The sequence below is a fragment of the Miscanthus floridulus genome, chromosome 18 (assembly GCF_019320115.1).
Source record: "Miscanthus floridulus cultivar M001 chromosome 18, ASM1932011v1, whole genome shotgun sequence".
NCBI classification, from domain to species: Eukaryota; Viridiplantae; Streptophyta; class Magnoliopsida; order Poales; family Poaceae; genus Miscanthus; species Miscanthus floridulus.
In genome coordinates, this window is record NC_089597.1 from 105,695,319 (window position 1) to 105,723,106 (window position 27,788).

Here is a 27,788-nt window from a genome sequence, read left to right on the forward strand (position 1 = left end):
ACTACTCGGCAACGTCGTTAGTCACGACGGCATACGCCCTAACCTAGAGAAAGTAAAAGCTGTCTTGGACATGAAGCCACCCAAAAAGGTGAAGGATGTTCAGAAGCTTACCGGATGCATGGCTGCCCTCAGTCGTTTCATATCAAGATTAGGCGAAAAAGGACTACCATTTTTCTAGCTGCTCAAAGCATCCGAGAAGTTTGAGTGGTTGGAGGAAGCAGACGCTGCCTTTACACAGCTGAAACAATTCCTTGCATCACCTTCGGTCCTCACTGCTCCTAGAGAAGACGAAACCCTCCTGTTTTACATTGCGGCAACTAATCGAGTGGTCTCCACTGCCATGGTGGTCGAGCGCGATGAGCCTGGCCACATCTACAAGGTGTAGCGACCAATTTATTTCATCAGTGAGGTGCTTAATGAATCCAAGACCAGGTACCCATAGATTCAGAAACTAATCTACGCCATACTAATTATATCCCGAAAGTTGAAACACTACTTCGACAGATATTGTGTGGTGGTCATGACCGAGTACCCCCTGGGAGACATCATTCGCAACAAAGATGCGAACAGGCGCATCGTCAAAGGGGCAATGGAGTTATGCCCTTTCTCCTTGGAATTTGCAAGCCGTACTACAATCAAGTCTCAGGCACTTGTCGATTTCATCGTCGAGTGGACAGACTTAAGCACACCTGCCTCTCAGGGGCCCGCCGAGTATTGGAAGATGTACTTCAACGGCTCAACATCGACGGCGCAGGAGCAGGAGTCATTTTCGTATCATCGTCCAAGGAGCAGCTCCGATATGTCCTAAGGATTTATTTTCCGGTGTCTAATAATGCTGCCGAGTACGAAGCATGCCTACACGGTCTGCGCATTGCGGTCGAGCTCGGCGTCAAGCGTCTCTATGTCTACGGAGACTCGGCTCTGGTCATCAACCAACTCAACAAGGACTGGGATACGACCAGTGAAAAGATGGACGCATACTGCAAATCGATCAGGAAGCTAGAAGGCAAGTTCTATGGCATCGAGTACACACATGTGATCCGGGACAAAAACCAAGCAGTAGATGCGCTATCAAAGTTAGGATCATCCCAAGCCAAAGTCCCACATGGCGTATTTGTTCAAGACCTGCTCATGCCCTCCATCAAAGAAGAAGATCCCGCGGTCGACAAGCCTCCAGACCAGCCATTGGTGGCTACGGTTCCGACGTCAAACACCACCAAACCACCTCCAACCACTAAGGAGTCCAACTGGTGAGTACCTTTCATCAAGTACCTGACAGATGGTAGCAGTTACACCAATCGAACAGAAAACGAATGCCTGATGCGTCGCAGTAAGCATTATCTACTCGTCGATGGCAAATTGTGGCGCAAGAACGTGAAGGAGGAAATCTTGATGAAGTGTATAACCCAGGAGGATGGTAAATATCTCCTAGACAAAATCCACTCTGGCTCCTATGGCAACCACGTGGCCTCGAGAATGCTGGTCGGCAAGGCTTTCCGAGCAGGGTTCTATTGGCCGTCAGCCGTAGCTGATGCAGAGAAGCTAGTCCATCATTGTGAAGGTTGTTAGTTTTTCGCCAAGAGAATCCATGTACCAGCACATGAGATTTAGACTATACCAGCCTCTTGGCTCTTCGCATGCTGGGGACTGGATATGATCGGTCCTTTCAAACCGGCCCCTGGAAAATTTGCATGCGTCTTTGTGCTGATCGACAAGTTCTCCAAGTGGATAGAGTACATGCCCCTGGTCACGGCATCTTTAGAAAAGGCTGTCGCATTCCTCAACCAGGTCATCCACCGCTTCGGCATACCCAACAACATCATCAATGATCTGGGTACTCAGTTCACCGAGAATGCTTTTTGGGACTTCTGCGATGAAAGTAGCATAGTAGTAAAATACGTCTCGGTGGCGCACCCTAGAGCTAATGGACAGGTCAAGTGGGCAAATGGTATGATCCTGGATGCACTCAAGAAGAGGATGTACAGAGAGAATGACAAAGCTCCTGGAAGATGGCTCAAAGAGTTACTAGCCGTGGTCTGGGGTCTCAGAACCCAGCCCAGTCGCAATACCGGCGTATCACCATACTTTATGGTTTATGGCGCTGAGGCAGTGCTCCCAGCAGATATAGCCTTCAGATCAGCACGGGTAGAGAACTTCGACGAAGACAAGGCCAATGAAGTACGGGAGCTAGAAGTGAATAGTGCAGAAGAGAAGCGGCTTGATTCTTGCGTACGTATAGCCAAATACCTTGCTGTTTTGCGTAGGTACTACAACAAGAACATCAAGGAGCGGTTCTTCATGGTCGGGGACCTGGTCCTGAAGTGCAAGACGAATCAGGCTGGTGTCCACAAACTCGCAACCCCATGGGAAGGACCCTTCATGATCAAGGAGGTTACACACCCTACATCTTACAGGTTAGCTCGCCTAGACGGCACAGACGTACCCAATTCCTGGCACATCGACAAGCTTAGGCGTTTCTATGCTTAGCTACTAAGATATGTACCTGTCTTGCACTTTTGATTTATTTCAATAAAGCTATTATGATTTCTTCGACCACTCTAATGTGTCACTTCGAAGTCTATTGTTATTCTAACTCTACCAGTGAAAACCGACCACCATTCCTTCTCGGGTTCTCAGAGCAGGCCCTATCTTCGGTTCCTCCCAACGCGTGCATGGGATCTGCTCTCTACGCTATGGGTGATCGGCATGTGCTCTCTGGTTTGACTCATGTGTTTCTACGTGTGCACAAGCTACGCACCTCACACTCCAACCGCAAGACAAACCAGGGCCGTACAAACCTTTTAGGATGACGTGTTGACTAAACTGATACAACTAAACAGAACGCCAACACGTTCTAACTTAGTTACATCAACATGATATCCGAGCTTAAACACGTTTTCTACAAAACAAACAAGCTTATGTTGATATACAGTTACATTATTACAAGCTTGCCTGAAAAGGTCCAAGTTTACAATAACACAACTACATCTTCTTCTACAGCCATTGCCTATACTATTGGCTAGTCGGGGCACGCGGCACCTACTATTCGCTGGGCCTAACATCGTGCAAGGGTCTCAGGGACTCTAGCACTGATTGAGCTGAAGAAGATGGCCCCGCCGATGCCTGGCTAGTCGAGACCGCAGGCTTCGCCGGTTGGCTTGAAAATGACGGTGCTCCCAGCTGACTTGTTGATGGCGTTCCTTGTACGGGTGGTGTCGCCCCTCCACACAGGTTAATGTTGCCAATTATTTTCGCCGACAAGTCCAGCTAGGTCATCCGTAGCTCCTCGGCCTTGTCTGGATCTACCTCCTTCGGGTATCTAGCCTCCAGGCGCTTGAGATCGATCAGGGGGTAGTGAGCACGTACCATGCTCAGCACATGTGCGCTTGCGTACTCTCCTGCCTCCTTCACGAACTCCTGGAACCATCCCCATGCCTTTTGGCATCTCTCGATCAATCCCAGCTGCGGCGTCCTTGGCACATCTTCTACTAGCACCGGATCGATGAGGTTAAGGACCGGCAAAATGCCCTTTGCCACCTCCTAGCATCGGCTTTTCCAGGTGTCACGGTCCTTGGTGATCTCTTGGCATTGCACCTTCCAGCCATCACGGTCTTTCATCATGGCCTCCAGATGCTTCTTTGCATTGACTTTTATAACTGCAAACCGCACACGCTATTAAAACGTCAGACCACGCCAAACTACGGCAGGCAACAACAATGAGCAAAGGCGTTTGGACAAATTACCTTTCAGCTCCTCTGTCATCTTGGTCGTGTGGTCCCGGAGCTGCGACTGGTCTTGCGTTAGTTTTCTATTGTTCTCGATCAGGTGATCACACTCCACGACCGCACGACTGTTCTCCTCTCAGAGACGGATCACTTCAGCTTCTAAGCCTGCACTACAGCTGTTACTACAAATAATGCAACAGCACTTGTCAGTAGTCGGTATGATAAAATGGCTACTTACTTATTCTTTCACGCTCTTTATTACTGAGCTGGACGACCAGGTTCTGGTTCTAGGACTCTTGCACCGTCTTTTCATGATTGGCGGCTTCAAGTTGCTGGTGCAAGCGTTCCACCTCTGCCGTCAGCTCCTTGTTGCTTGCAGCGATTCCCTCGATCTGGTCGAAGCATTTCTTGCGGTACCTTGCGGTCTTCATTAAGTCCTATGTGCAGATAGCTAAGTAAGACAACTACGACTAGACAGCAAGACCAGGGGGCGAAGCAAAGCTTACCTACACCTCCGTCACAAGCCGTTTCGCCGCCCGTTCAACTTTCTTGGTTTCTTTGACTTCCGGGATTTCCTCATGGACAACCCATTGGTCGTTCTGCCTACGCGACACATACACATGTTGTTGCTTGTCTTGCAGATGGCCTAGGACCTCCTCCACCTCATCCTCTTCGGGCTCTCCTTTGGGTTCTGGTGCTGGCCCGGCGTCGGCATCACCTGTGATCACCACAGCCTTCCCATGAGCTGTGGCATCGGTAAATGTGGGCTGTGCTCTCACCTCCGGCCGTTGCTCCTCAGTCTGCTCCGTCACCCTCGACACTGAGGTGTTGCCCTTAGCAGGTTTAGTGCTCGGAGCACTTATGCCTGGCTCGGCTGGTCCCTCGACCACCTGCTTGGGAACTGTTGTCTGACTGCTCGCTTGTTGAGGCCCTGATGGATCTTCTACTATGGCTTCCTCGGTGGCCGGCTGCTGGGCAATCTGCTCTGAACTTATTGGCGGAGCCACGCTACTTCCGGCTAGCTGGTCCGGACTTTCTGTGGACACCGAACTAGTACATCCGAGATAAGTTCAGAGGGCAATCATATTCAATGCAAATTGCTAACTTACATCAAGGTTACAAATACTTACATGTTGGAAGCACGAAATGATGTGGAGAAGGCGCGTCTCTTCGGCCGTACTTGCTCCACATGCTGTGCGGATGACTCTTGTTCTCCCTCTACATCCAGCACTATCGCTAGGCCTTGGTGCTCAACCCCTCCGCCACTCGTCCTTCGCGTTGCAGTGGTCGGTGGCATGCTCGGTCGAGTTGTCGCTCCCATCGCCGGTCGCGTTCCTTGCCCAGGTACTCCCGAGGTCGACCCGGCTGCATCCTTCACCGCCGTTGGCGATGTAGGTCCCACAGGCGCGGAGGAGCCACCTTGCTCCATCGACTCCAGTTGCTTCCTCCTTTTTCGAGGGATAAGTTGAAAGATGTCTGCATCCTCTCCCTCCTCTGCGTCATCGTCCGACCAGGCAAAAATCACCTGCCGACGCTTGCTGGCCGGGTTCTCCTCCGGGTCCCCCTCGGCCTCATTGATATTTAGCGCCCCCCCCGGTGAGCAGGGTGGTTACTGATCTCTTCTTCGACTGTCTGGGGGCAGCCGGCCGCTTACCAGCGGCTTTGGCCGCTACCTCCTCTCCAGCTCCGAGCACCGCCCAGTCGACGTCCTCGTCCTTGATCTCGACGCTGGTCTAGGTGGTGAGATCAGCTCCTTGTGGCCACTCTACTCTAGGGGGTGGCGACACAAACACTGTCGCTCTATCCCGACCATTAACTTGGGTAACAAAAGGGAGTGAATACAGTAAGTTTCCACTTATCCTACCATAATATAAGACTACGGGTACAAGGCAAGACGAGTTACCTTTGGGGGAGGTCAGGCAAGCTTGAAAGCATGCTCGATGTCGCTCAATCTGGCATAATTTGGGTCGGCTATGTTAAATAGCTTGCCAATTCTGGCTTTGATTTCAATTTTGTCAAGCACCCCCTTCCTCGTCCTCGTCGGGTCCGCGCTCCCTTGATACTCATAGCCAGGATGTACCCTCATCTGGTAGGGCTAGATCCATCAGCTGATGAAGCTCCCAACCACGCTCAGACCATCTAGTTTTTTCCACAGGATCATCCCTAATATTTCTGGAATCTATTCTAGGCGCTCGGGCTTCTCCGACCAGCTTGTTTTCTTCTTCGGAATGTAGCCCACATCACACAGCATGATCGTGTTTGGCTCTTCGTAGATGTAGAATCATTTCTTGTACCAGTTGTCGAGTGATGTGTTCCATGGGCAGTGCAGGTACTGGGCTTTCATGCTGTCACGGAGGTTGAGGTACACTCCCCCGGCTATCTTCGAACCACCGCTTCCTTTCTTCCGTAGACAGAAAAGATGGTGGAAAAAATCGAAATGGGGCTAGAAACTACCATATGCTTCGCAGAGATGTATAAAAGAGGCGACAAGGAGAATCGAGTTGGGATGCAGATTGCAAATCCCAATCTCATAGTAAAGACAGAGCCCCTGAAGAAACAGATGTACCGGAACCCCAAATCCCCGTTTAAAGAAATCCTCGAATACCACGATCTCACCTAGTTGTGGATCGGGGTACCCTTCGCCCTCCAGTGCACGCCATCTTGCGAGCTCCTTGTTATGGAGTACACCCATGGTGACGAGGTCTTCAATGGTCTGCTCGTTGCTTTTCGATTTCCACCACTCCTTCGCCATGACTCCTGCTTTCTTCTGCGCATCACTTTTCGCCATGACTCCAGCCTTGTTGGTGAACGGGGAAATAGCGGCGGATTGATTGGTGGCGATTTCGGATGTATTAGGGTTGGCGAGAGGAAGAAGAAAGATGCGGTTGCGAATGGCAATGGGGTTTAGTAAATAGTAACTGACCTATCATATACCGTATTTAACCCAAGAGTTATGCCGTTTCGTCTGCCCGGAATTCTTGGGAGACGTGCGCATGCACCGCAGACGATTGTTTTCATAGCCTCGAGATCTACGCCAATATATGTGCCTCTTTGTTACCAGTGTGGGAGGGCCCACGCTGACGCACCTACTGATAGGTGCCACGCAACTGTTTGCTTGACAAGATAAAAAGGCAAAACGACGTGCTATACCCGTCTACTTTTTTTACCAGACGTGTCAGATTGGACTTGACAGAACAAGTAAATAAATAAATAAATAAATAAAATAATAGTACAAGTGGCATATGGTTTTTTGCCACACTTTTTGTGCTTGGGGATTGTCTCGGCCACCCTTGTGCTCGGGGACTGTCGCGACTATTCTTGTGCTCGGGGACTGTCTAGACCACCATCGTGCTCGGGAACTGTCCAGACCACCATCGTGCTCGGGGACTGTTTCGACCACTCTCGTGCTCGGGGACTGCCCCGACCACTCTCCGACCATTGCTCGGAGACCGCTCTCCTCGGCTACATGTGATTTGTACTCACATACAGTTGAGAGGCATTTATTTTTTCTCACTTAGACCTTGCTACAAGGCTGATCCTCGCCTTCCAGCAAGCTCGGGGACTACATTGGTACGATGCACCTGCCGATGCATCTTGTATCGCCTGTACGACGATTGGATTCTCAACTTAACCGGGAATTCTTTTTAGACCCTGGCACTACGTGCCTACGTCACCTACTACCAGGCTCGGGGACTAAGTGGGCACACTTCACCTTGCGATGAATGTGCTTATTTTATCGACCCCTACGCTCTGACTATTGGCCATAACTACTACTGTACAAGGGTCACTTACATTTCTTTTCAGAAATACAAGTGGGCACACTTGCTCAGGAAAGAAATCTTTTTCTTTTTTCTTTAGAGCACCATGCATTCTTCGGACAACCAGAATCTTCGGCTATAATAGTGGTCTACTGCTCTCTATGTTGACCAGAATACTGGCACATTTGCTTGGTCAATGTTTCAGCCAGTTGGAGATGACATGAAGACAGATCGCATTAGCCGAAGAAGATCGAACGGCGTGTTGCAACATAATACATGGTGCTCGGGGACTAGCTGTGGAGGTATTAACCCCTATACCCTTACGGCTAGGCTTGGGCCAGCCCGGACCAGGGGGTCCGATCCACTAGAATACGACGCGTGGCTCGGCCAATCTGCTCAGAGTCCCGTGCAAGGAATCAAGGTAGACTTGGAGATCAAGCAAGATCCTGGTCGGTTAGAATATGAGTCCTTATCTGGCCACCTATGGCAATTGTAACTGGTTAGGATTAGTTTCTAGATCTATAGCCCTGCCCCCAGGCTATATAAGGCGGGCAGGGGACCCCTCTCAAAAGACATCTCTCATTGACATACAGCAATACAATCAGACGCAGGACGTAGGTATTACGCCTTCATGGCGTCCAAACCTGGATAAAACCTCGTGTCTGTCTTGCATCACCATCTTGTTTGTAGCTTGCGCATCTGTCTACCGATAATCTACTACCTTGGGCATACCCCTAGGTAGACTGCCGACCATATTTCGTCGACAGTGGTCTTTCTTCAGTGGGAAACACCCCCTGTCGAGACGTCGTTGTCAGGGTTGCGGCTGATCACGATGGCATAGTCCCTGGATGCCCCGATGGAGGTGCCGTTGTTAGGGTTGCGGCTGATCACGATGGCGTAGTCCCTGGACGCCTCGACGTAGGTGCCATTGTCAGGGTTGCGGCTGATCACGATGGCACAGTCCCTGGATGCCCCGGCGGAGGCACCACAGTAGCCGACGTGGTGCTCGACGTTGCAGATGATGGCACCCTCGAGGATCCCCCAGAGCGGTAGGACGTCGCTGATGGAGAGCATGGCACGGCGACCGTTGTAGTACTCATAGTAGAACTGGTCAAAAACTGTAATCGAATAAGTTTGTGGGGGAGCCCCTGAGTGAACAATTTTTGTATTTATGAATACATCAGTCCTTTTCGTGATGAAATTACTTTGTAAGCGATGAATTTGTGTGAAAAATAAATAAGTTTTCAACTTTCGTTATGGCAAACAGCTTTTTGGCTTTTCTCCCTCTTTTTGTAAAAGGGGTTTGGTGCCTTCCGACCCTTCTCATAGTTAAGGTCGCAAAAAACTCAGAGTGCGGGAGAGCCAACTCTGATCATGCTGGTGAGCAAGGAGGCCGTAGCCGCTGGGGCGTGGGTTTCCCACAGTCCTACCAGTTATACTCAGATTTTTGTTCCCAAAATTCTAGCCTTTAGGACTTACCATGAGAAAAGAGGAAAAACACAGAGAATGTTTGCAAGATAACACAAAGGGTGTTTGTAAGGTGAACATACTTATATCAGCGCCCGAGTGAGGTCCAACCCTTCGCACTTTGCAGGGGTCAGATGTCACTAAAGATCGGGGATTTTTAAGACAAAAACTGATAAGAAAAGGTATGCGTTTATTTAAGGGTAAAAACGGCGTAGCTGCTCAATGTTCTAGGCGTTGGTGAAGACCTTTCTATCGATGGTTTCCAACTTATAGGCGCCTGGCCGGAGTACCTCCACGATGACATATGGTCCCTCCTAGGGCAGGGAGAGCTTGTGACGGTCCTTGTTGCCCTATATGAGGCGGAGAACTAAGTCCCCAACGTTGAAGGCTCGGTCCCGCACCCATCGGCTGTGGTACCGACGCAGCGTCTGCTGGTACTTAGCCGAATGGAGGAGGGCGATGCCGCGAGCTTCGTCTAGCTGGTCCATGGTGTCTTCGTGGGATGCCTCGGCTCCCTGTTTGTCGTATGCTCTGATTCATGGCGCTCCATAGTCAAGGTCGGTTGGGAGGACAGCCTCAGAACCATAGACCATGAAGAAAGGCGTGTAGCTGGTGGCCCACCTGGGAGTCGTCCTTAGGCTCTAGAGCACCACAGGGAGCTCGGCGACCTAGCATGCACTGAACTTGTTCAACCGGTTGAAGATCTTGGGTTTAAGGCCCTATCAGAGCATGTTGTTTGCACGCTCGACCTGCCTGTTCATCCGGGGGTGCACGACGGTGGCCCAATCGACTCGGATGTGTTCTTCATCACAGAATCAAATGAATTTCTTACCGGTGAACTGCGTGTCATTGTCCGTGATGATGGAGTTTGGTACTCCAAAATGATGGATGATGTTGAGGAAGAACATCATGGCTTGCTTGGACTTGATTACGGGGATCGGCCGAGCTTCGATCCATTTTGTGAACTTGTCTATGGTGATAAGCAAGTGGGTGTAGCCCCCAGGTGCCTTCTTGAGAGGCCCAACTAGATTGAGCCCCCAGACCGCAAAGGGCCACATGATGGGGATCATCTAGAGTGCCTGGGCCGGAAGGTGAGTTTACCGAGCATATTACTGGCACCCTTCGCTGGTGCATATGATATGCTCGGCGTTGGCTACTACAGTGGCCCAGTAGAAGCCCTGTCAGAATGTGTTCCCAACCAAGGTTCTAGGTGCGACGTGGTGACCGTAGATCCCCCCGTGGATATCGCTCAACAGAATCTTCCCCTACTTGATGGGGATACAGAGCTGCAGGATCCCGGTGTGGCTCCATTTGTAGAGTTCGCTTTCTACAAGAACGAAGGACTTGGCATGATGTGCGAGCCGTCGAGCTTCCATCTTGTCCATTGGCAGCGAGTCACAGAGGAGGTAGTTGAGGTAGTGTTCTCCAGTCGTCCAAAGGGTCGGGCTCTATCGCTGGTTCCTTTTCAAGCTCCATGACCTCGGGGCTCGAGGAAGCCGTTGGTTGGTCAGCCACTGGGGCTAGATCAGACGGGCCATCGTTGGCCCATTCTGACCCTTCATAGCGTATCAAGGGCTTATGTTGGTCGCTGGTGAAGACGGCCATTGGTACCGACTCTTGATCGGACACCACTTTTGCAAGTGCGTCGGCTGCCTCGTTGAGGCGCCTTGGGATGTGATTGAGTTCGAGGCCGTCGAATTTGTCCTCCAGCCGTCGGACCTCCTGGTAGTACGTAGCCATCTTGGCATTGTAGCAGCTAGACTCCTTCATGACTTGGTTGACGACCAGCTGGGAGTCGCCTCGGATGTCGAGACGTCGGATGCCCAACTCGATAGCGATTCATAGGCCATTGATGAGTGCTTCATACTCAACCACATTATTTGATGAGGGGAAATGGAGCCAAACCATGTACCTCATGTGGACCCCGAGGGGTGATACGAAGACTAGCCCCGTGCCAGCGCCCTTCTTCATTAGCGATCCATTGAAGTACATCATCCAGTACTCTTGATCGACGACCGCCAGTGGTGTTTGGACCTCGGTCCATTCCACGATGAAGTCAGCCAACACCTAGGACTTGATCGCCGTTTGGGAGGCATATGTGATGCCTTGATCCATCAACTCAAGGGCCCACTTCACGGTTCTTCCCGTGGTGTCCTAGCTCTGGATGACCTTGCTGAGGGGGAACGACGTCACAACCGTCATGGTGTGTGATTCGAAGTAGTGGAGTAGCTTCCTCTTGGTGATAAGGACGGCATACAGGAGCTTTTGGATTTAGGAGTAGCGGGTCTTGGAGTCAGATAGTACCTCGCTGATGAAGTACACAGGATGCTGCACTTTGAGTACATGCCCCTCTTCCTCCCGCTCTACTACTAGGGCGGCGCTGACCACTTGCGTGGTGGCCACTATGTATAGCAGGAGGAATTCTCTATCGCTTGCTAGAACAAGGATCGGGGGCCTTGTTAGAAGTAGTTTGACCATGTCAAGTGCCTCCTGGGCCTCGGACGTCCACTCGAAGAGGTCGGGTTTCTTCAGGAGTCGATAAAGGGGGAGACCTCGTTCGTCGAGGCGCGAGATGAATTGGCTAAGGGCGGCGAGGCGCCCTATGATCCATTGAACCCCCTTTATGTTCTGAATTGGGCCCATCCTTGTGATGGTTGAAATCTTCTCTTGGTTGGCTTCGATGCCATGCTCGAAGACAATGAAGCCGAGCAGCATGCCCCTCGAGACCCTAAAAATGCACTTCTCGATATTGAGTTTGATGCCATTCGCCATGAGTTTCACAAAGGTTTGCTCAAGATCAGCGATGAGGTGGTCAGCCCATTTGGACTTAACTACAATGTCGTTGATGTAGGCCTTAATGGTCCGCCCGATGAGGTCCCCAAAGCATTTGAGCATACAGCGCTGGTACATAGCCCTAGTGTTCTTCAGACCGAACAGCATTGAGACATAGCAGAATGGTCCAAAGGGGGTGATGAAAGATGTTGCGAGCTGGCCGGACTCTTTCATCATGATTTGATGGTAGCCGGAATAGGCATCAAGGAAGCAGAGGGTTTCGCACCCCGAGGTAGAGTCGACTATTTGGTCTATGCGTGGCAAAGGAAACGGATCCTTTGGACATGCCTTGTTGAGACCCATATAGTCTACGCACATCCTCCATTTACTGCTCTTCTTTTCACACGAGAACAGGATTAGCTAACCACTCCGGGTGGTTGTACTTCCCTGATGAATCCGACGACCGACAGTTTTGCTATCTCTTCACCGATGGCCCTACGCTTTTCCTCATCGAAGCGATGCAGGCGTTGCTTCACCGGCTTAGTGCCTAGATGGATTTTCAAGGTATGCTCGACGACCTCCCTCGGAATGCCTGGCATATCCGAGGGTTTCCACACAAAGATATCTTTGTTGCCACGGAGGAAGTCGACCAGCGCGCTTTCCTATTTAGAGGAAAGCATGGTACCAATGCATACCATTTTACCCTCAGAGCTACTGGGATCTATGAGGACCCCCTTGGAGCCCTCTACTAATTCGAACGACCCGGTTGATTTCTTCACATCGGGTGCTTCTTCAATGACCTGCTCCTTGAGGGCGGCGAGTTCCCCAGAGGCAATGATTGTTGTGGCGTGGCCGCAACACTCGACCTCGCACTCGTAGGCCCGCTAGAAGGAGGTGCCAATGGTGATGACCCTATGGGGGCCCAGCATCTTCAGCTTGAGGTATGTGTAGTTGGGGACGGCCATAAACTTCATGTAGCAGGGTCATCCTAGGATGGCATGGAAAGTTCCAGGGAACCCAACCACCTCGAAGGTGAGGGCCTCAGTCCTGTAATTGAACTGATCTCCAAAGTTAATGGGTAGATCGATCTGCCCGAGTGGCATGGCCTGCTTCCCGGGCACGATGCCACAGAAAGGCGCTTGGGTTGGGCGGAGGCGCGTCCGGTCGACACCCATTACATCATGTGTCTTGGCGTATATGATGTTGAGGCCGCTGCCTCCGTCCATCAGTACTTTGGTGAGTCGCTTTGGGCAGACGATCGAGTCGACCACAAGTGGATATCTCCCCGGGTGCAGGATGGTATCCGAATGGTCGGTCTGATCAAAGGTTATGGTGGATTCCGACCACCAGAGGAAGGGAGGTGTGGTCGATTGGGCCGTGTAGACTTCGCGGCGTGCGACCTTCTAGCGGCGTTTGGAGTCATAGGCCACCGAGCCTCCGAAGATCATAAGGCAGCCATCCGGTGTTGGAAAGTTGTCATCCTTCTCCTCGGTGTCGTCCGTAGTGGGGGCAAGTTCCTTCCCCTGCTCCCCTTTGTGGGAGCTTCCGAACAAGAACTTCCGCATGAGGCTGCAGTCCTTGAGCAGATGCTTTACGAGAAAGGCGTGGTTCGGGGACGGCCCCTTGAGTAATTTTTTGAAGTGGTTTGGAGTGCCCACCATGGGCTTCCAACCACCCTTATGATCAGCGGCGGCCACGAGCGAGTCCTCGTGCCGTTGCTTCTTGTTCTTCCTTTTGGTAGAACGATTAGAGGTGCCTTTGCCGGCACCCTCGTCCCACCTTGCCTTGCCCTCAAGGCGATCGAAGATCGCTCCGACCACCTCTTCTCCCGAGGCATGGCTGGTGGCGATGTCCAGGAGTTCCTTGGTGGTTCGCGGGCCCTTGCGTCCCAGCTTATGAACCAAGGACTCAAAGGTTGTCTTGGACAGGAAGGCTCCTATCATGTCGGCATCGACGACGTTAGGGAGCTTGTTGCACTACCAGGAGAAGCACCGGATGTACCCACGGAGGGTCTCACCGGCCTTCTGATGGTAGTTCTTAAGGTCCCATGGGTTCCCAGGGCGCTTGTACATGCCCTGGAAGTTTCACACAAAGATCTTCAGATCCGCCTAACTCTAGATTGCGTTGGACGGTAGGTGTTCCAACCATGCTCGTGCCGAATTGGCCAAGAACAGCGGAAGGTTGCGAATAATGAAGTCATCATTATCCGCACCACCGGCTTGATAGGCAAGCCGATAGTCTTCGAGCCAAAGTCTAGGGTTTGTCTCCCTGGAGTATTTAGGGATATTGGTAGGTGGTCGATACCTTGGTGGGAATGCAGCGTTGAGGAGGCCCTGGTAGGCCAGAGCTTGGGCTTCGGTCCTTGCCACTGTCGTAGCGTCCGCCACATCGAGGATGATAGCCGTAGCGGTCTCCTTCTCTTGGGTCACTGTAGGTGCGTCTGCAGGCATCGATGGTGCTGCGTGCGTCGTGGTTGCGGCCGAGACACTGATGTATCTGGGCCGCAGCGCGCTACCTGCCGCCTTGTGGTGCTTGGTGGACTGATGCGTCCCTGGTAGGATGCACCGAGGGTGTACGCTGGCTGGTGTTGAGCTCGCATCATCGGGACAACGAGCTTTTCGCCTGCTGCGTCGCCGCACGCTTGAGCAACATGCGTATTTTGCGGTGGGCCCAACGATCCTCGGGCGTTGCGGCCTCTGGAAGGCCATGAAGCAAGGCCGTTGCGGCGGCGATGTTCTGGCTTACCCGAGCGAAGTGAGGAAGGCTTTCATCGTCGGCGATGATCCTTCGATTTATGTCACGGGCCACGGCGCGTGCACGCCCACCGTTTTCGCGACGTTCAATCTCATGATCAACCTCCGCGTACTTCTAAACAAACTATTGTCTGGCTTCATCTATCTCCCGCTTTTGGGCTCTCAGCTGCTCCACCCCTATGTGAGGCGTGGCCGTGTCCCCCTTTGGTTCCACCGTCAAGGTTGCCTACCGGAGTAGTCTCCTCCATGGAGACGCTTTCGACGTGTCCCTCCGGGGTTTCCGTCATGAAACATTCCCAGGAGGGGTGATGGCTCCCCCTGCTAGAGTCAGAGCCAGAGTCCAACCCTGGCCCCTCTGCGAGGAGGCCGTGGAGGGATTCCGTGACGCTTTTGATCATCCCCACGAACTCGCTGTTCACGGGAGATGGGATCGCGCGCTGTGCCACAAGGTGGCTTATGGTCGCTGCGGCGTTGCGGAGACCGAACGGAAGCACCGTCGGGGCGCTCCGTGCGAAGTGTTTTAGAGAGAGGGTGAGGCAGCGCGGGTCCTCCGTGGACAGCTGGGGTCCAAGGGAGATGCTGGGCTAGCGCTCAAGCCTCCCATAGCTGAAGTCGATGGAGGGGAGAGATTGGATGGCGACGTGGGCCAACGCCAACTCTCCTCCCACCGTAACGATGAAGTCCAGGTCACCGAAATGCACGTGTGCGCCCAGGACATGGCTGATTGCGTGGCTAGCCATCCGAGGTCTGATTTGGAACGCGCAAAGGCCCCTACCTAGCGCGCCAACTGTCGGTGTTTTGAACAAACACCAACTAGTAAATTTATAATTGTTACGCGTTGGGCTCGGATGGTGCACTAAAGGACACAAGTTTATACTGGTTCGGGCAGAATGTCCCTACGTCTAGTTTGCTGCTGCTCGTGTTATTAGTACCGAAAAAGGTTCGTAGTAGGGGGTACAAACGGTCGAGAGAGGGACAGGTCCCAAGTCTCTGATGGAAAGGTCGAAAGGACGCTCAAGAGCTCGGTTGCTGTTTGGTTGTTTGTTGTATGTCAAAACGATCGGTCCCCCTAGTGGGGTGTCCTGCTCTCCCTTTTATAGACTAAGGGGGGAGCAGGGGTTACAGATGGGAGAAAGAGAGGAAAACCCAAAGAAGAAAAGGTCCTTCGAGGGAGCCGAGTCTTCCTTTTCCGCTGTGCCTGCCCTGCTAACATGGCAGACCGTGTCAGGGATAGTATGTTTCGTTGATCCTGATAGGGCCGGGCTCTGGCTTCGTCTCAGCGAGTCATCATGTCCCATCCTCCCCCGGCGGACGGTGCGGTGTGTCAGGGCGTCGAGCCATGACTCTGCAGGGAGTAGATGGGGAAATGACTATACGCCTGTTGCTGTAGATGATGTGAGTTCTTCCTTGGATTGTAGCGGTTGTCGTATGCTCGTGTTAGTATCCATGTCCGAGAGCTGATGGCGGCGCCTACAACACTATGGGACCAAAGTCGGCGCCTACAACACTGTTCGGGCTCTGTCAGGTCGGAAAGGGCCTAAAGCGTCCGTCCCGTCGTATCCTGACAGTATCTTCCTACAGGCATGCAGGGTATGGCCTTCGGTACTGCGGTCGACTCGAATGTCTTGTCGTACCCTGTGCTCGTATTTATGAAGGAACAGGGTGTAGCTGTCGGGCGAGGCAGAGTCAGCCCTCAGCCGTCGGGCGAGGCGGAGCTAGCCCTCAGGCGTCGGGCGAGGCGGAGCCAGCCCTCAGCCGTCGAGCGAGGCGGAGTCTTAGCCCTCGGGGGTCGGGCGAGGCGGAACCAATCTTCTGTTGTTTGGGCAAAAAGCGTTGCAGCGTTCTTGTTTGACCGGAAGCGTCAACGTTCGATGCTTATTAGTTCCACCTCATCGGGTACCCCAGTATTAGACCCCCGACACAAGGTTATCTAGCTCAAAAGATATAATCTCACACGTTCTTGTTATCGGAAAAAAGATCTCAAGCGTTCTTGGGACTCTAATTAAATAAACGGGTACATACTTCGTTTGCTTCCCTAGCTCCCTTAGGCCCCGTTCGACTTGCTGAATTTTGGCTGAAACTGACTGAAAACACTGTTCTGGCTGAATTGTTGTGAGAGAAAAATACTGTTTCGGTTGAAAAAAAAGCCGAACAAGCTGACTTATGGGTAAGCCGAACGGGCTCTTAATTAGGGTTTTCTCCGTGAATCCGTTCTATTTGTGTCTTATATTCTGTATTACTATAATCTACTGTCTATGGTCGGCCGCCTATGTTCCTCGACAAACACGTAATGGAAATTCTAGATTTCTGGTGTTGTACGAAGGACTGAAAATATAGGATAGAGACAAACCGAGCAGCTTCGATTGCTTGATGTAGCTGTTAATCATGCCGAGGTGAGAAAGTGTTTTTAGCACCCCTCTTACCTCAGTTCTGACTCTTAACCTTGATTGAAATTTATTAGTATAAGGGCACTTCCAATGCAGAAATCACCATAGTTTTTATAGACATTAATTGTACTGCCACCTAAACGTTTTATTGTTGTGGCAGGGTAGTTATTGAAGAGAGAGCAAAAATTATAGAAACCGGGTCTAAGTTAAAAACTATATCTACACGAGAACTAAAATATGAAAGGATATGATTGGTAGAGAGTGAAGAGAGAATGTATGTGATTGGGTAAAAAATTGTTATGTAGAAACTATCCATTGGGACTATAGTTTCTATATAAAGTGTCTATTGAAATTAATAGGTACAGAAACTATAAGTAGTTTTTAGTATTGGGACTGCCCTAACCATGCATCGTAGCTAGATTAGCCCGGGCTAAGTCCGCCATCACGTGCTGTGAGTATTACTAATATAATCCAGGTACATTTTGGTTGGGGAAGGGAGATGGACCTCCTACACCTCGTCCATTTGATGATCTGATCCTCACAAGTCACAATGCGTTGGCAACTACGTGGAACTAGGAAGAGACATAAGAACCAATGGTGAAAGTTTATAGGGAAAACAATGTGGAAATTTGATTTTAGTTACGATCACTTGTTTGATTCATGGACGTAAATAAAAAGAGAGGTTGAAGAGAAAATACATCTCTCGTCTAGTGAAAATTTATAAGATAAGTCATGATGAACTATGAAGGTACATTTAAAATATCCTGTTTAGAGGCGAGTTTTTATTTTATTTTTAAGTAAAAAAAGGTAGGATAGGTCATAGCGAACTATAAAGATACATTCATATTCCACTAAAAATACGATTCCCACTCAATTACCCGCCATTTCCCTAGGGATTGATTGGTAGCAGATACATTCATGTTCCACTAAACATACAATTCCAACTCAAAATTACCCGTCATTTCCCTAGGAAGTGATTGGTAGCAGGTAGTTGACCCTCTTCCCTTCCCACCAAAACTTCCATTATCAAAACAAACAAAGTACTTTTACACTTCTAGCTCAGAAATCCTTTTCCTGCTTTCAATTACCACCAACCAATTGGTTCCCAGATCAACTTGTTCCTATTCCGTGATGCAGCCAGCAGCCCACATCCGAGCTTAGTTCATTTTGCACTAGAGGTTTATTAACTTTTGAGAAGGTGTCATCTAGGTCCATCAACTCTTAAACTGTATTTTTAGGTTCTTAACTTTCTAAGTAGTTCAGTAGAGGTCCATACCTCTTCGTTTATGTTCGTATTTTACAGAAACCTCCCTCTGTTTCTTTTCCTTTCACACGCTTATCCTTCTTCATCTTCTGAGCGCACGGGGCTGGCGGGAGAGCGCAGCGAGCATACATCGCGGTGTACTGAGCTACCATATGTGTACTATCGCCGTCTCTGTTCATCACGCGCTCGCAGCACAACGTGGACTGCGAGGCCGCAGCCACCAGCACTGTCTCAGACGTCGAGGTGAGGCGCTGCCTCGGAGCGGCGCACTCTGTGACTGCGCCTATGCACGACGCCACCACCGCGTGATGACGCCATGTTGGCCATGTAGTTCGGGACGATGCCGTGAATTCACATAAGCTTGACATCGGACTTGGATGTGAAGGTCGCGTCGTCAAACAGGCCGCTGAGCGTCCGTGCACTTGCATCTGTCAGCATCGACGGGTTAGGGAGACCTTCTGGTACAGCTCAGGTTTCGTCAGCAAGCCTGCCGGAGACCTTCTGGAACGCCAGGCGCCGGTCTGCCATGTGCTTCGGGTCGTTCCGGGAGGACGGCTGTTCGTGCTGCTGGAGGTGTTGATCCTCAGGAAGGAGCGAGTGCTTGCCCGGATGCGTCGGCCTCGGTCGTGTGTTGCATGCGTTCGTGAGGGGCTGACGACGGCGGGGACAGGAATTCGAAGAAGGCCGCTACGGCTCGAAACGTGTCCACGCACCGAACCGAGACGTGTGCGCGCACAAGTGCACCGCGCCGCGCGCCAACTGGCTTCCGCTTCCAGATGGACAGCTCGGGCGTAGCTGAACTTCTCCGCCTCTGCCAGCACTTGTCAATCACCAGCTGCAGGTCGTAGCTGAACCCCTTGCACTCGCCAAAAACCAGCTGCAATTCGGGCATTCGGCTTAGCTGAACTGCTCCGCCTACTGTCCCGTCGCCCCGTGCCCTTCTTCTTCTCCATCTCTGCCAGCAGTATGGCCAGCAGGCCCCCGGCCGTAGGCCGACGTCGCACGGCCCTCGGCGGCTATTTTCTTGCTCCGCCTGATGGACTCCCTGCTCTCTTGCACTCGGGCATGGGCCTCTGCTGGCGACGTGGCGGTGGCCGGCGCCTTTAGCAGGTCGACCCTGAAGAGACGCACGAAGTTGTACCTAGACGACGACAGCTTCCCACCCACGCCCACCACGGCGGAGCTCGCCTCGGCGCGGCACCTGCCCACAGAGTTCGTCTCGACATGACTCACCACTACCGGTGCGCTCAGAAGATGAAGAAGGATAAGTGTGTGAAAGAAAAACAGACATATGAAGGTTTCTGCAAAATATAAACATAAACGAAGAGGTATGGACCTAGTGAACCAATTAGAAAGTTGAGGGAATTTTCTGTGTGTTATTAAAAAATATCGTAATGCTCTGTGTGTTTCTGGAAAAGTTCAGCGGTCTTCAGCGCCACTGCTCCAACTTTTCTGTACCCTTCATGCCACTGCCGTTAGTTTGGGCTCTAACGCCGTCAAACTGCAGGTGTGAAAAGTCGAAAATACCCTTAAGCCTAAATATGTCATTAATTTTTTTGAGCATCTTAACAACTTTAAAAGAAAAAAAACTCAAAATTAGAAAGTTGTAGATCTCGTCGAGATCTATAATTTTCACATAAAAATTATCTTTATTTAATTTTGCAAAAAAAAAGATATGATTTTCTAAGATATATTAATCATATCAAATCATTTTTTTTTGCATAAATGAAGATAATTTTTATATGAAAATTATAGATCTCGACGAGATCTACAACTTTCTAGTTTTGAGTTTTTTTCATTTAAGGTCGTTAAAATACTTAAAAAAATTAATAATATATTTAGACTTAAGGGTATTTTTGACTTTTTTCACACGTGCAGTTTGACGGCGTTAGAGCCCAAACTGACGGCTGTGGCATAAAGGGCACAAAAAAGTTAGAATAGTGATGCTAAAGACCGCTGAACTTTTTCAGGGACACAGACAGAGCATTACGATTTTTTTAATGGCACACAAGAAATTCCCTCTAGAAAGTTTAAGAACCCAAAAATACAGTTTGAGAGTTGATGTAACTAAATAACACCTCCTTATAAGTTAATAGACCTCTGATGCATTTTAGTCTTTCAAGCCGTTGGCATGCTCAAACAGAATGCAATATTGCAGTTGCCAAGAAACAAAATATTGCACCAAAAAAAATGGTGAAAGCGATATAATCTAGTATCTCGTATCTACCCAACAGTTCAACTTAATTCATTAGTCATTACAAGAGGATCACAACAAACTGAGTTGGCCTGGTAATGCTCTATCAAACGATATTTACAGTCAGCCAAGACTACCCACAGGAATGGGAGTTTGCCACTAGTCTTATAGTCACCAACCACTTTATCTTTCTCCCAGGCTTCGTCGTAGAACAGTCTTTAGACTCTTCCCTATCACTAACACAAACTCACTCTACAACGCCCAAAGCTGCATACCAGCTTATACCATGATGATGAGCTCCTTTTATCCAAAACTACTTCCTGCTTATAAAGCCAGCCTGGGTTGTTGGTTTGCACGCATATTATTGCGCCTCATCCTCAACCCCACGTCCTCTTCCTGATCTTGCAGGACAAGAGCTCGGTCCTGGTCATCTGACCCTATAGTTGCTCCAGATTCACTTGGCTCGGGTGAGTGTGAGTCCTCGCCAAAGTTGTGCAGCCTCCGGCCAATCAGATAGCGGTCATCCCTGATGGAGTTGTGGAGGTTGGTGAACCAGACATGGAATCTCTTGCCACAAAAGAACAGTGCGCTGAAGATCAGGCATCCAAGCCAGGCAAAGCGGTACACTACTGAGTTCACGATGAGTGGGTAACCCAGCACCGGGAAGATGCCCCTTGCAAGGACGTATGGGACACAGAGAGCGGTAAGGAGCTTGGTGACAATGGGCATTATAATTTCATGGAGGACCCATAGACCCCTTAAACGGGAGAAGCCATCATCTCTAACTCTCTCAAACTTTGACCTCCAGCTTTCATCAACCAAAGGTGCCATCTGATCCAACATAACCTGGAAAGTCTCATAATAGTAGGTTGGTCAATCTACTCAATCCTATTCTATGCAAATATCCAAATAGGTAACTAACCTATAGGAACAAGATTGATAAGTAGCTGGCAAATTAATAGTGAGGACACAAGAATCAGAGATCTATAATCTTACCAGTCTAGTCCATATTTTCAAGAATATTAACCCCAGTGCCCAATCCTGGTACAATAGGAAGACAGGGCTCTCATCAATAGGCACCCTCATGGGTACGATGACCAGCAGCTCAAAAAGGAGTCCAATCAGCACAGGAATAACAAATATCTGAAAGAAAAGATTAATGCTGCTGGTTAGATCCATAATAACAATGAGTTACATAGAAAACAGTACTACCGCAAATCAGAGAACTCCCACAAGTTCAAAATGGGGATAGTTGAAACAGTAGAAGTTCAGTTTAGAAGAATTACCCATATTGACAAGAGAAAAGAGCTCTTCAAAACAACTGAGCACCACTTGCAGATCTGTTGTACCAGAAATCCCAGCTGTCGTGATCTGATGTAATCAATCGCATATCTGGTCCCAGCCGCCACACTCCAAAGAATATAGCACCCAATGCTAAAGGAGAACAGATCTGATAGAATTCCAAAAGGTGTCAGCAAACTTGTTATACAACTGATCTCGTTATTCGTAAACATGAGGTTATATAACATCAATTCAGATAACAGAATCACATGTAAATTACCATTGCACTTGATGCCATGTGTGATTGGCAGGCGGGGAACAGCCTCAAAAACCAGACGGCCAAGCGAGATAGGAATAACTATCATTCCAGCATTGAAGATCAGTAATGTCACCCATGCCAGTACAAGCAAGAGCACGATCCGAAGCACAAAGCCATACCTTAAAGATGGGAAAAAAGTCAGATAACAAAACCATAGTTTATTATGTTGATATACTCAGTAAAATACACTCGAGTATTTGTTGTAAAAATGGATCATTACTCAATTATGTCGATATATAATCTATGTGCCAAATTTGATTCAGAAAATTGGTGCAGATAATTGAACCACAGTTGTTTTCCGTTTTTTTTTCTAAACAAACTCAGTTATGTACTTATGTTCAAAGCTGTTCGGTTATTTTGATAGTGTAATCTGTATAGTTTGCAAAATATATGGAAAGATAGGCCATAGGTACTTCTTTTCCACAAATCTAGCGATTATACTTACTCAGAGTCTCCCTGATCATCTACATCAGATTCTTCAGTGGCATCATTTGCTTCATTTGCATTTCCCCTGCCATTATCTTCTGCGGCAACATGTTGTATCATGCGTTGTTCAACCTGTGGGGCAACCATTTCCCGCCCACCATGTACCCTGTCTCTTCTTTCTGCCCTGCCATTCCAATTTTCCTGCCCACCGTTTTCTTCAGGTTTTGGCAGTAAGAAATCGGTTAAGCCAAGAGCCCAACCAACCGCAGCAAACCAATGATGTAAAAGAGATTTAATGGTTGCACGAGGCTTGAAATGCTCAATAGCGAATGGTATGCATATTTGGAACAGAAGGACATCAACTGGAATCTCAGTAAATGGGTCAAATATGCTGCAATTCCACAGGAGGCAAACAATAATTAGGATTGGAATTACAAATGACAAAAAGAAGCAGAATATATGTTGGGTAAGCTAACTCACGTGATGTCCAGAGGAAAAATTGAAGGAGCTACTCTCATGGCCAGTTTTACAGGTAAGAAGACCAACATCACAATCAAACTTCCATACACTGCAACTGACAAAAGAACTCGCCGGGCATGCTTATGCACAGGATCGTCAATCAAATCCCTAAATGGATTGTAATTTGGATCAGCAGGGTCCCGCAGAAAGTAAAGAACTCCATTGCGCAGCACCTACCACAATAAGGTAAAAAGAAAGTGAGATCAGTGGGACCTAGGAGAATTTAAATGCTTGAGTGCTGTTGCTCGAAATATCAAGTGGCTGAGCAATACCCCTCGAAGAAGGCTGACAAATATGCTTATTTGAAGCATATACACAATCCCAACTAGCCAATGGATAGATGAGCTCGCCAAGGGTGACATTGTAAAGAATTCAACTCTCTGCGCAATTGTTGTGCCCAGCATCTTTAGAGTGCAAACATCAAGCCACCAACCACACATAAGAGGAAATACACCAAGCTCAATGACCAGAAGGAATGCAACTTTGACCATAGTCATAAGGTGCTTCATTCCAGCAAAGAACTGCCTGCATAGAGAAGGGATGGCCTCTAATATGGTAGTTATACCATAGAGTCTTCCAATGGTGAAACGTTCTCCCCTGGCATATCGAAGTAAAGCCAGTGATCCAATGTACAAAAATACAAGGCAGAAGATGAACATATATCCAACAGCAAGAGTTGTCAAATCCGAAAGATAAGATGAGCCAATTGTTGTTCCTTTCATCAGACTGCTCTTCCCAGTGCCTTGAATTACAATAAGACCAGTGGCATTTATCTTCAAGGATTGAGTAACAACCTCAATCACATGCCCAATAACACCTTCATTATTACTGTCGGAAGAAAAATTCTTCACAACATTAAGTGCGCTCTTCAATGTATCATTAGCTATAGAAATAGCTGTTTCTGTGAAGGGCATCATTTTTGCCAGCATAGGAGTAGAAGCCGAAGAGAAAAACCATGATAGATAGTACAGGACAATCCTTCCCAATGAGAATGGAACAAAGATCACAACGATGAGGAATATAGCATTGCTGGCCAAAACCTGGAGAAAAGTCATTCCTCTCAGTGTTTTGAAATATAAGAGATGCAACTGTAATAAAGGTTGGAAAAGAACATGCAACTTACTAGAAAAATAATAATAAAAATTTTATGGTAATAACCATATGAAAGTACATTCAACTATGAATCTGATGATACAGTGTAACAAAATTTTATCAAGCTGCTCTCGTGCCAGCCACTTTCATTTCGTGTTTGATATGAAATTTTTTAAAACCAAAACTTGGGTAAATGATCTTAAGAATATCAACAATATGATATTCAACATAAAAGCTCCTTGAAACTCTATTTCAAAGGGCCCTACTAGTAAGACTACTTATCACTAAATTGGACATGATAATTATTTCCTCCATTCCAAATGTTGTAGTTATAAAATTCTGTAGTCAAATTTCTCCAACTTTGACTGTATTGTTAGAAAAAAAGTGCACCAACATATAAAACATCAAATTACTTTCATTAGATCCAAAATGAAACGTCTTTATGGTGCATTTATTTGGTGTTGTAGATGTTAACATATCTTTCTGTAAACTTGGTCAAAGTTATAGAAGTTTGACTTAGGACAAAACAAAAATGACCTGCAATTTGGAACAGAGGGAGTGGAAGAGTTCTCAGTGTTTTGCAGTAGCATGGCAACACAACTCTGAAACTAAAAATAGTTATGCCAACATATGTAGATCTACAAAAAAAAAGTATTGTAGGGAAAAATAGTACTCACTGTTATTGCGTTCTCAACCAAGTGGAAGACAGGGCCTTGCATGCCAACAAGTTCATCAAAAGGAACGTCCTCTGCACCATCTGCATCATCCAGACCATCAAGCATCTGCTCAACCTGAGCCTCAAGTCGTTCTAATCGAGCAGCAACATTTTCAGCATTTCTCCTCAGAAGTTCACCGGGACCAATTCCTTGGGCTTCTGCTAATTCATCAATATTTCCATCTGCAGGAACCCTATTATTAGGCCCAGCTAGCCTCCTGACAGCCCGAGCGCCATGCCTTTCACGGCCTCCATCATCCCTCTCAGCATCATGTCCACCAAGTTCACGCAAATGCCTTATGTAGTCCCGTAATGAGGTGGCTCCGAGAAATATAAGGACAATGATAGCTGAGAGAAGGAACCCATGAAGGCAATCACTAAGGATCAACTGAGCACTAATGTGACTGAGGAACAGCCTTTGCGCTTCACCAAGACTTCTCACAAATGTTAACCGCCATATCCAATAGGTAATGAATGGGATAATCATGAGCCAAACTGAGAGAACAAAGGCAAGCCGAAGGATGAATTGGAACACATGGCATGCTTTCATTCCAACACCAACTATCAGTTCCTGGAAAGGAAGTCTTGTTGGAGCATTCTCAGCGTACACGGGTGAGAAGGAGAATGCATGTTTACAGACCTGCAGTGCACATATGCATAAATCAGAAATTATCTAGAGAAAATGGGGTGAAGACAAACAAGACACGCACATTATCATCGTCATGAGCATATTTTTTTCCTTTGCAATACAAGACATTACTACCCAGCCGTAGAGTTGTGCTTGGAACCCCCAACTAAAACTTGTTCACTCATTTGCCCTAGACTAACAAAATGAATTATTCAAAAGGAGGTTAGTTCTAATGATTCCAAGCCTCTAGAATTCCTCCAATTTTTCATTTGTTCCGAAGGGGGCCTAAGAGAAGACAAGGCAACCGAAACTGCAAATCAGTCGTCAATACAAGTCAATAGTCTCACTGCTAAGAAGCACAAGCAGACGCTGCAGGTTAACAAAATTATTACACCTCTGAATTCTGAAAATACTCTGAACCCACAACAGCAGCGGAGCATTATGAAAATACCTTTGCTAGTTGAATAATCATTAAAACCATCCAATTGTCCTGATTCTCAACCCTAATCCCCTAATTATAGCAACTGAAAAGGCATAAATAATAGCCCTATCCATTATGAACGCCTATTAACATAGTTTTGACCCAATCTACACGTCATAACAAAGAAACAGCACCCATAGCACCAGCTCAACATTCAATTAATCGATTCCACCCCGGCAATCGAACTAATCAATCCCTAGAGCAACGACCCAGCGGCGCCCCATCCGCGGGGTGAGGGCAGGGGCGGGGGCGGTTTTATTACCTCGCACTGGCGCGAGTTGCTATGGTCGAGCCACTGGAGGAGGCAGTCCTGGTGCACGAACTTGATGCTTCCGCTGCAGGCGCACGGGTACCGCAGCGGGTGGTCCTCGTCGCCGCGGTTGCGGCAGATCCGGCACACGTCCCCCTCCTCCTCCTCCTCGTCCTCCTCCACCCCGTGCGGCGGCCGCGGCTCCTCCGGCAGCTCGCCCACGACGGCCCTCTCGGCGATCTCCGCCATGGCTGCCTCGATGGGGCGGCGGCGAGGTTAGCCGCGTTCGATCGATCGCCCGGGGGTAACGCGGATAGGGGATGAAGGGGGTGGTGGGAAGTTGCAGCGAAAAGAGGAAGAAAAAACGTGGGTCTTTTTTCGTAGCCTCGTTAATGACGCGCTGGTGATGGCGGTCGGCTTAACGGGTCTCGATGGGACGGATATGGTCGGTTTGGAGATCCGAACTTCTCTAGAGTGTTCAATTTATCAAGCCCAGCCTATTGGGTCTACACCGCTTTTTTAAAAGAAAAATACGGAGCAAGTGTAGGGTTTTTTTGTTCACATAGACAATCATTTTCCAAGTGAACGACTATATTATCGGGATGAAAACGTTCCAAAACGATCGACTTATACAAAGAAAAATATCTTTTTGTTTCAAGTATGGTTCATTTTTTATCCTTTATGATTATGAATAGTATCTAGTATACTTTTTCTTATTTACTTTTTCATATAAATTAATGTTGTAACTTTATAGTTAGACAAATGGCGTGTCCAGCAGTCCGGACGCCCGCGCCTACCCCGCCTGCTGTGCACGCTACTGCGCTTGTCCATGCCTGTTGTGCTTCCCGCCCGCTCGCACATGCTATTACGCCTACCTGGCGTTCGTGCGCTCGTTAGGTAGGGTTTCCCCGCCGAGCTCGAACTGTCACGGCGAGACGAAGGGAAGGGAGGGGGAGGGAAGGTAGAGGAAAGGAAAGGCCGAGGCGCGCCGCGCGAGGTAGGAGCCGAAGCCCTGCGATAAGCCATTGTCCGCCAGCCACCGACATCATTGCAACATGTGCAACACCAGATCTATTTTTAAAACATCCAGATGAAAAAATGCAACATAAGTTTGAAACAGATTAAACACTTGAAATATGCTCTTCAAACATGCGAAGTGTAGCCGTTACAACATGTGCAACACCAAGAACTACTTTTGAAACATCCTGATGAAATATTTTCAACATACGTCAGAAAACACCTGAAACACTTGAAACATAAGCTTGCAACATGTGTATTTTGTCATTACAACAAATGCAACATCCTAGATATATTGTTGCAACATACAAATGAAACACAAAAGTTTGAAATGCCTGAAACAATTGAAACACAGCGTTCGCTTGTGAGGCCACGGCCTACCTGGTGGCGAAATGCGTAGATTGGCGAGGAGTACAGGGAGCAGATGGAGGCCACCCTGGGAGGCGCTGGAGTGGCAATGGCGAGCCCTAGCCGAGCAGGGAGGCCAAGCTAGGCCGCTGCCCAGAGGGGCCCGCGAGGAGAGCCATCTCCCAGGTCACCCCCGACGCCATGGGCTGCTACGGCACCCTCGCCACTGCCGACAACACATACCCCATTGGAGCCGGCCAAGCAGCGATGACACGGGGGATGGGACGCGGCGGTGTGTGTGTGGGTGGGAAGGAGATGGGGCGTGCGATGAGGCTCAAGATGGAGCGCAACACGAGAATGGGCAGCCATGCATCGCCGGCGGGCGTGTGCGT

General features: G+C 48.9%; 1 protein-coding gene across 1 annotated transcript; it reads right to left on the bottom strand.

Annotated features, from left to right (window-relative positions):
• Window positions 1-20,348: 20,348 nt before the first annotated feature.
• Window positions 20,349-26,427, bottom strand: LOC136520410 (probable E3 ubiquitin ligase SUD1). The gene is made up of 9 exons (XM_066513913.1): window positions 26,044-26,427; window positions 24,635-25,312; window positions 23,138-23,905; window positions 22,827-23,038; window positions 22,366-22,737; window positions 21,882-22,039; window positions 21,607-21,770; window positions 21,317-21,463; window positions 20,349-21,166 (listed from the first exon to the last, which is right to left on the bottom strand). Exons 1-9 carry the CDS (start codon window positions 26,278-26,280, stop codon window positions 20,645-20,647), a joined length of 3,258 nt encoding a protein of 1,085 aa, XP_066370010.1. The 5' UTR covers window positions 26,281-26,427; the 3' UTR covers window positions 20,349-20,644.
• Window positions 26,428-27,788: the final 1,361 nt, after the last annotated feature.

Excerpts from the sequence above, each read along its gene's own strand:
- LOC136520410 (XM_066513913.1), bottom strand. The coding sequence starts at position 26,280 with ATGGCGGAGATCGCCGAGAGGGCCGTCGTGGGCGAGCTGCCGGAGGAG. Across the intron at positions 23,906-24,634 it reads TGGTTGAGAACGCAATAACA|GTTTTGGCCAGCAATGCTAT; the intron begins GTGAGTACTATT and ends ACTTTTCTCCAG. Across the intron at positions 21,771-21,881 it reads ACATGGCATCAAGTGCAATG|ATCTGTTCTCCTTTAGCATT; the intron begins GTAATTTACATG and ends GAATTCTATCAG.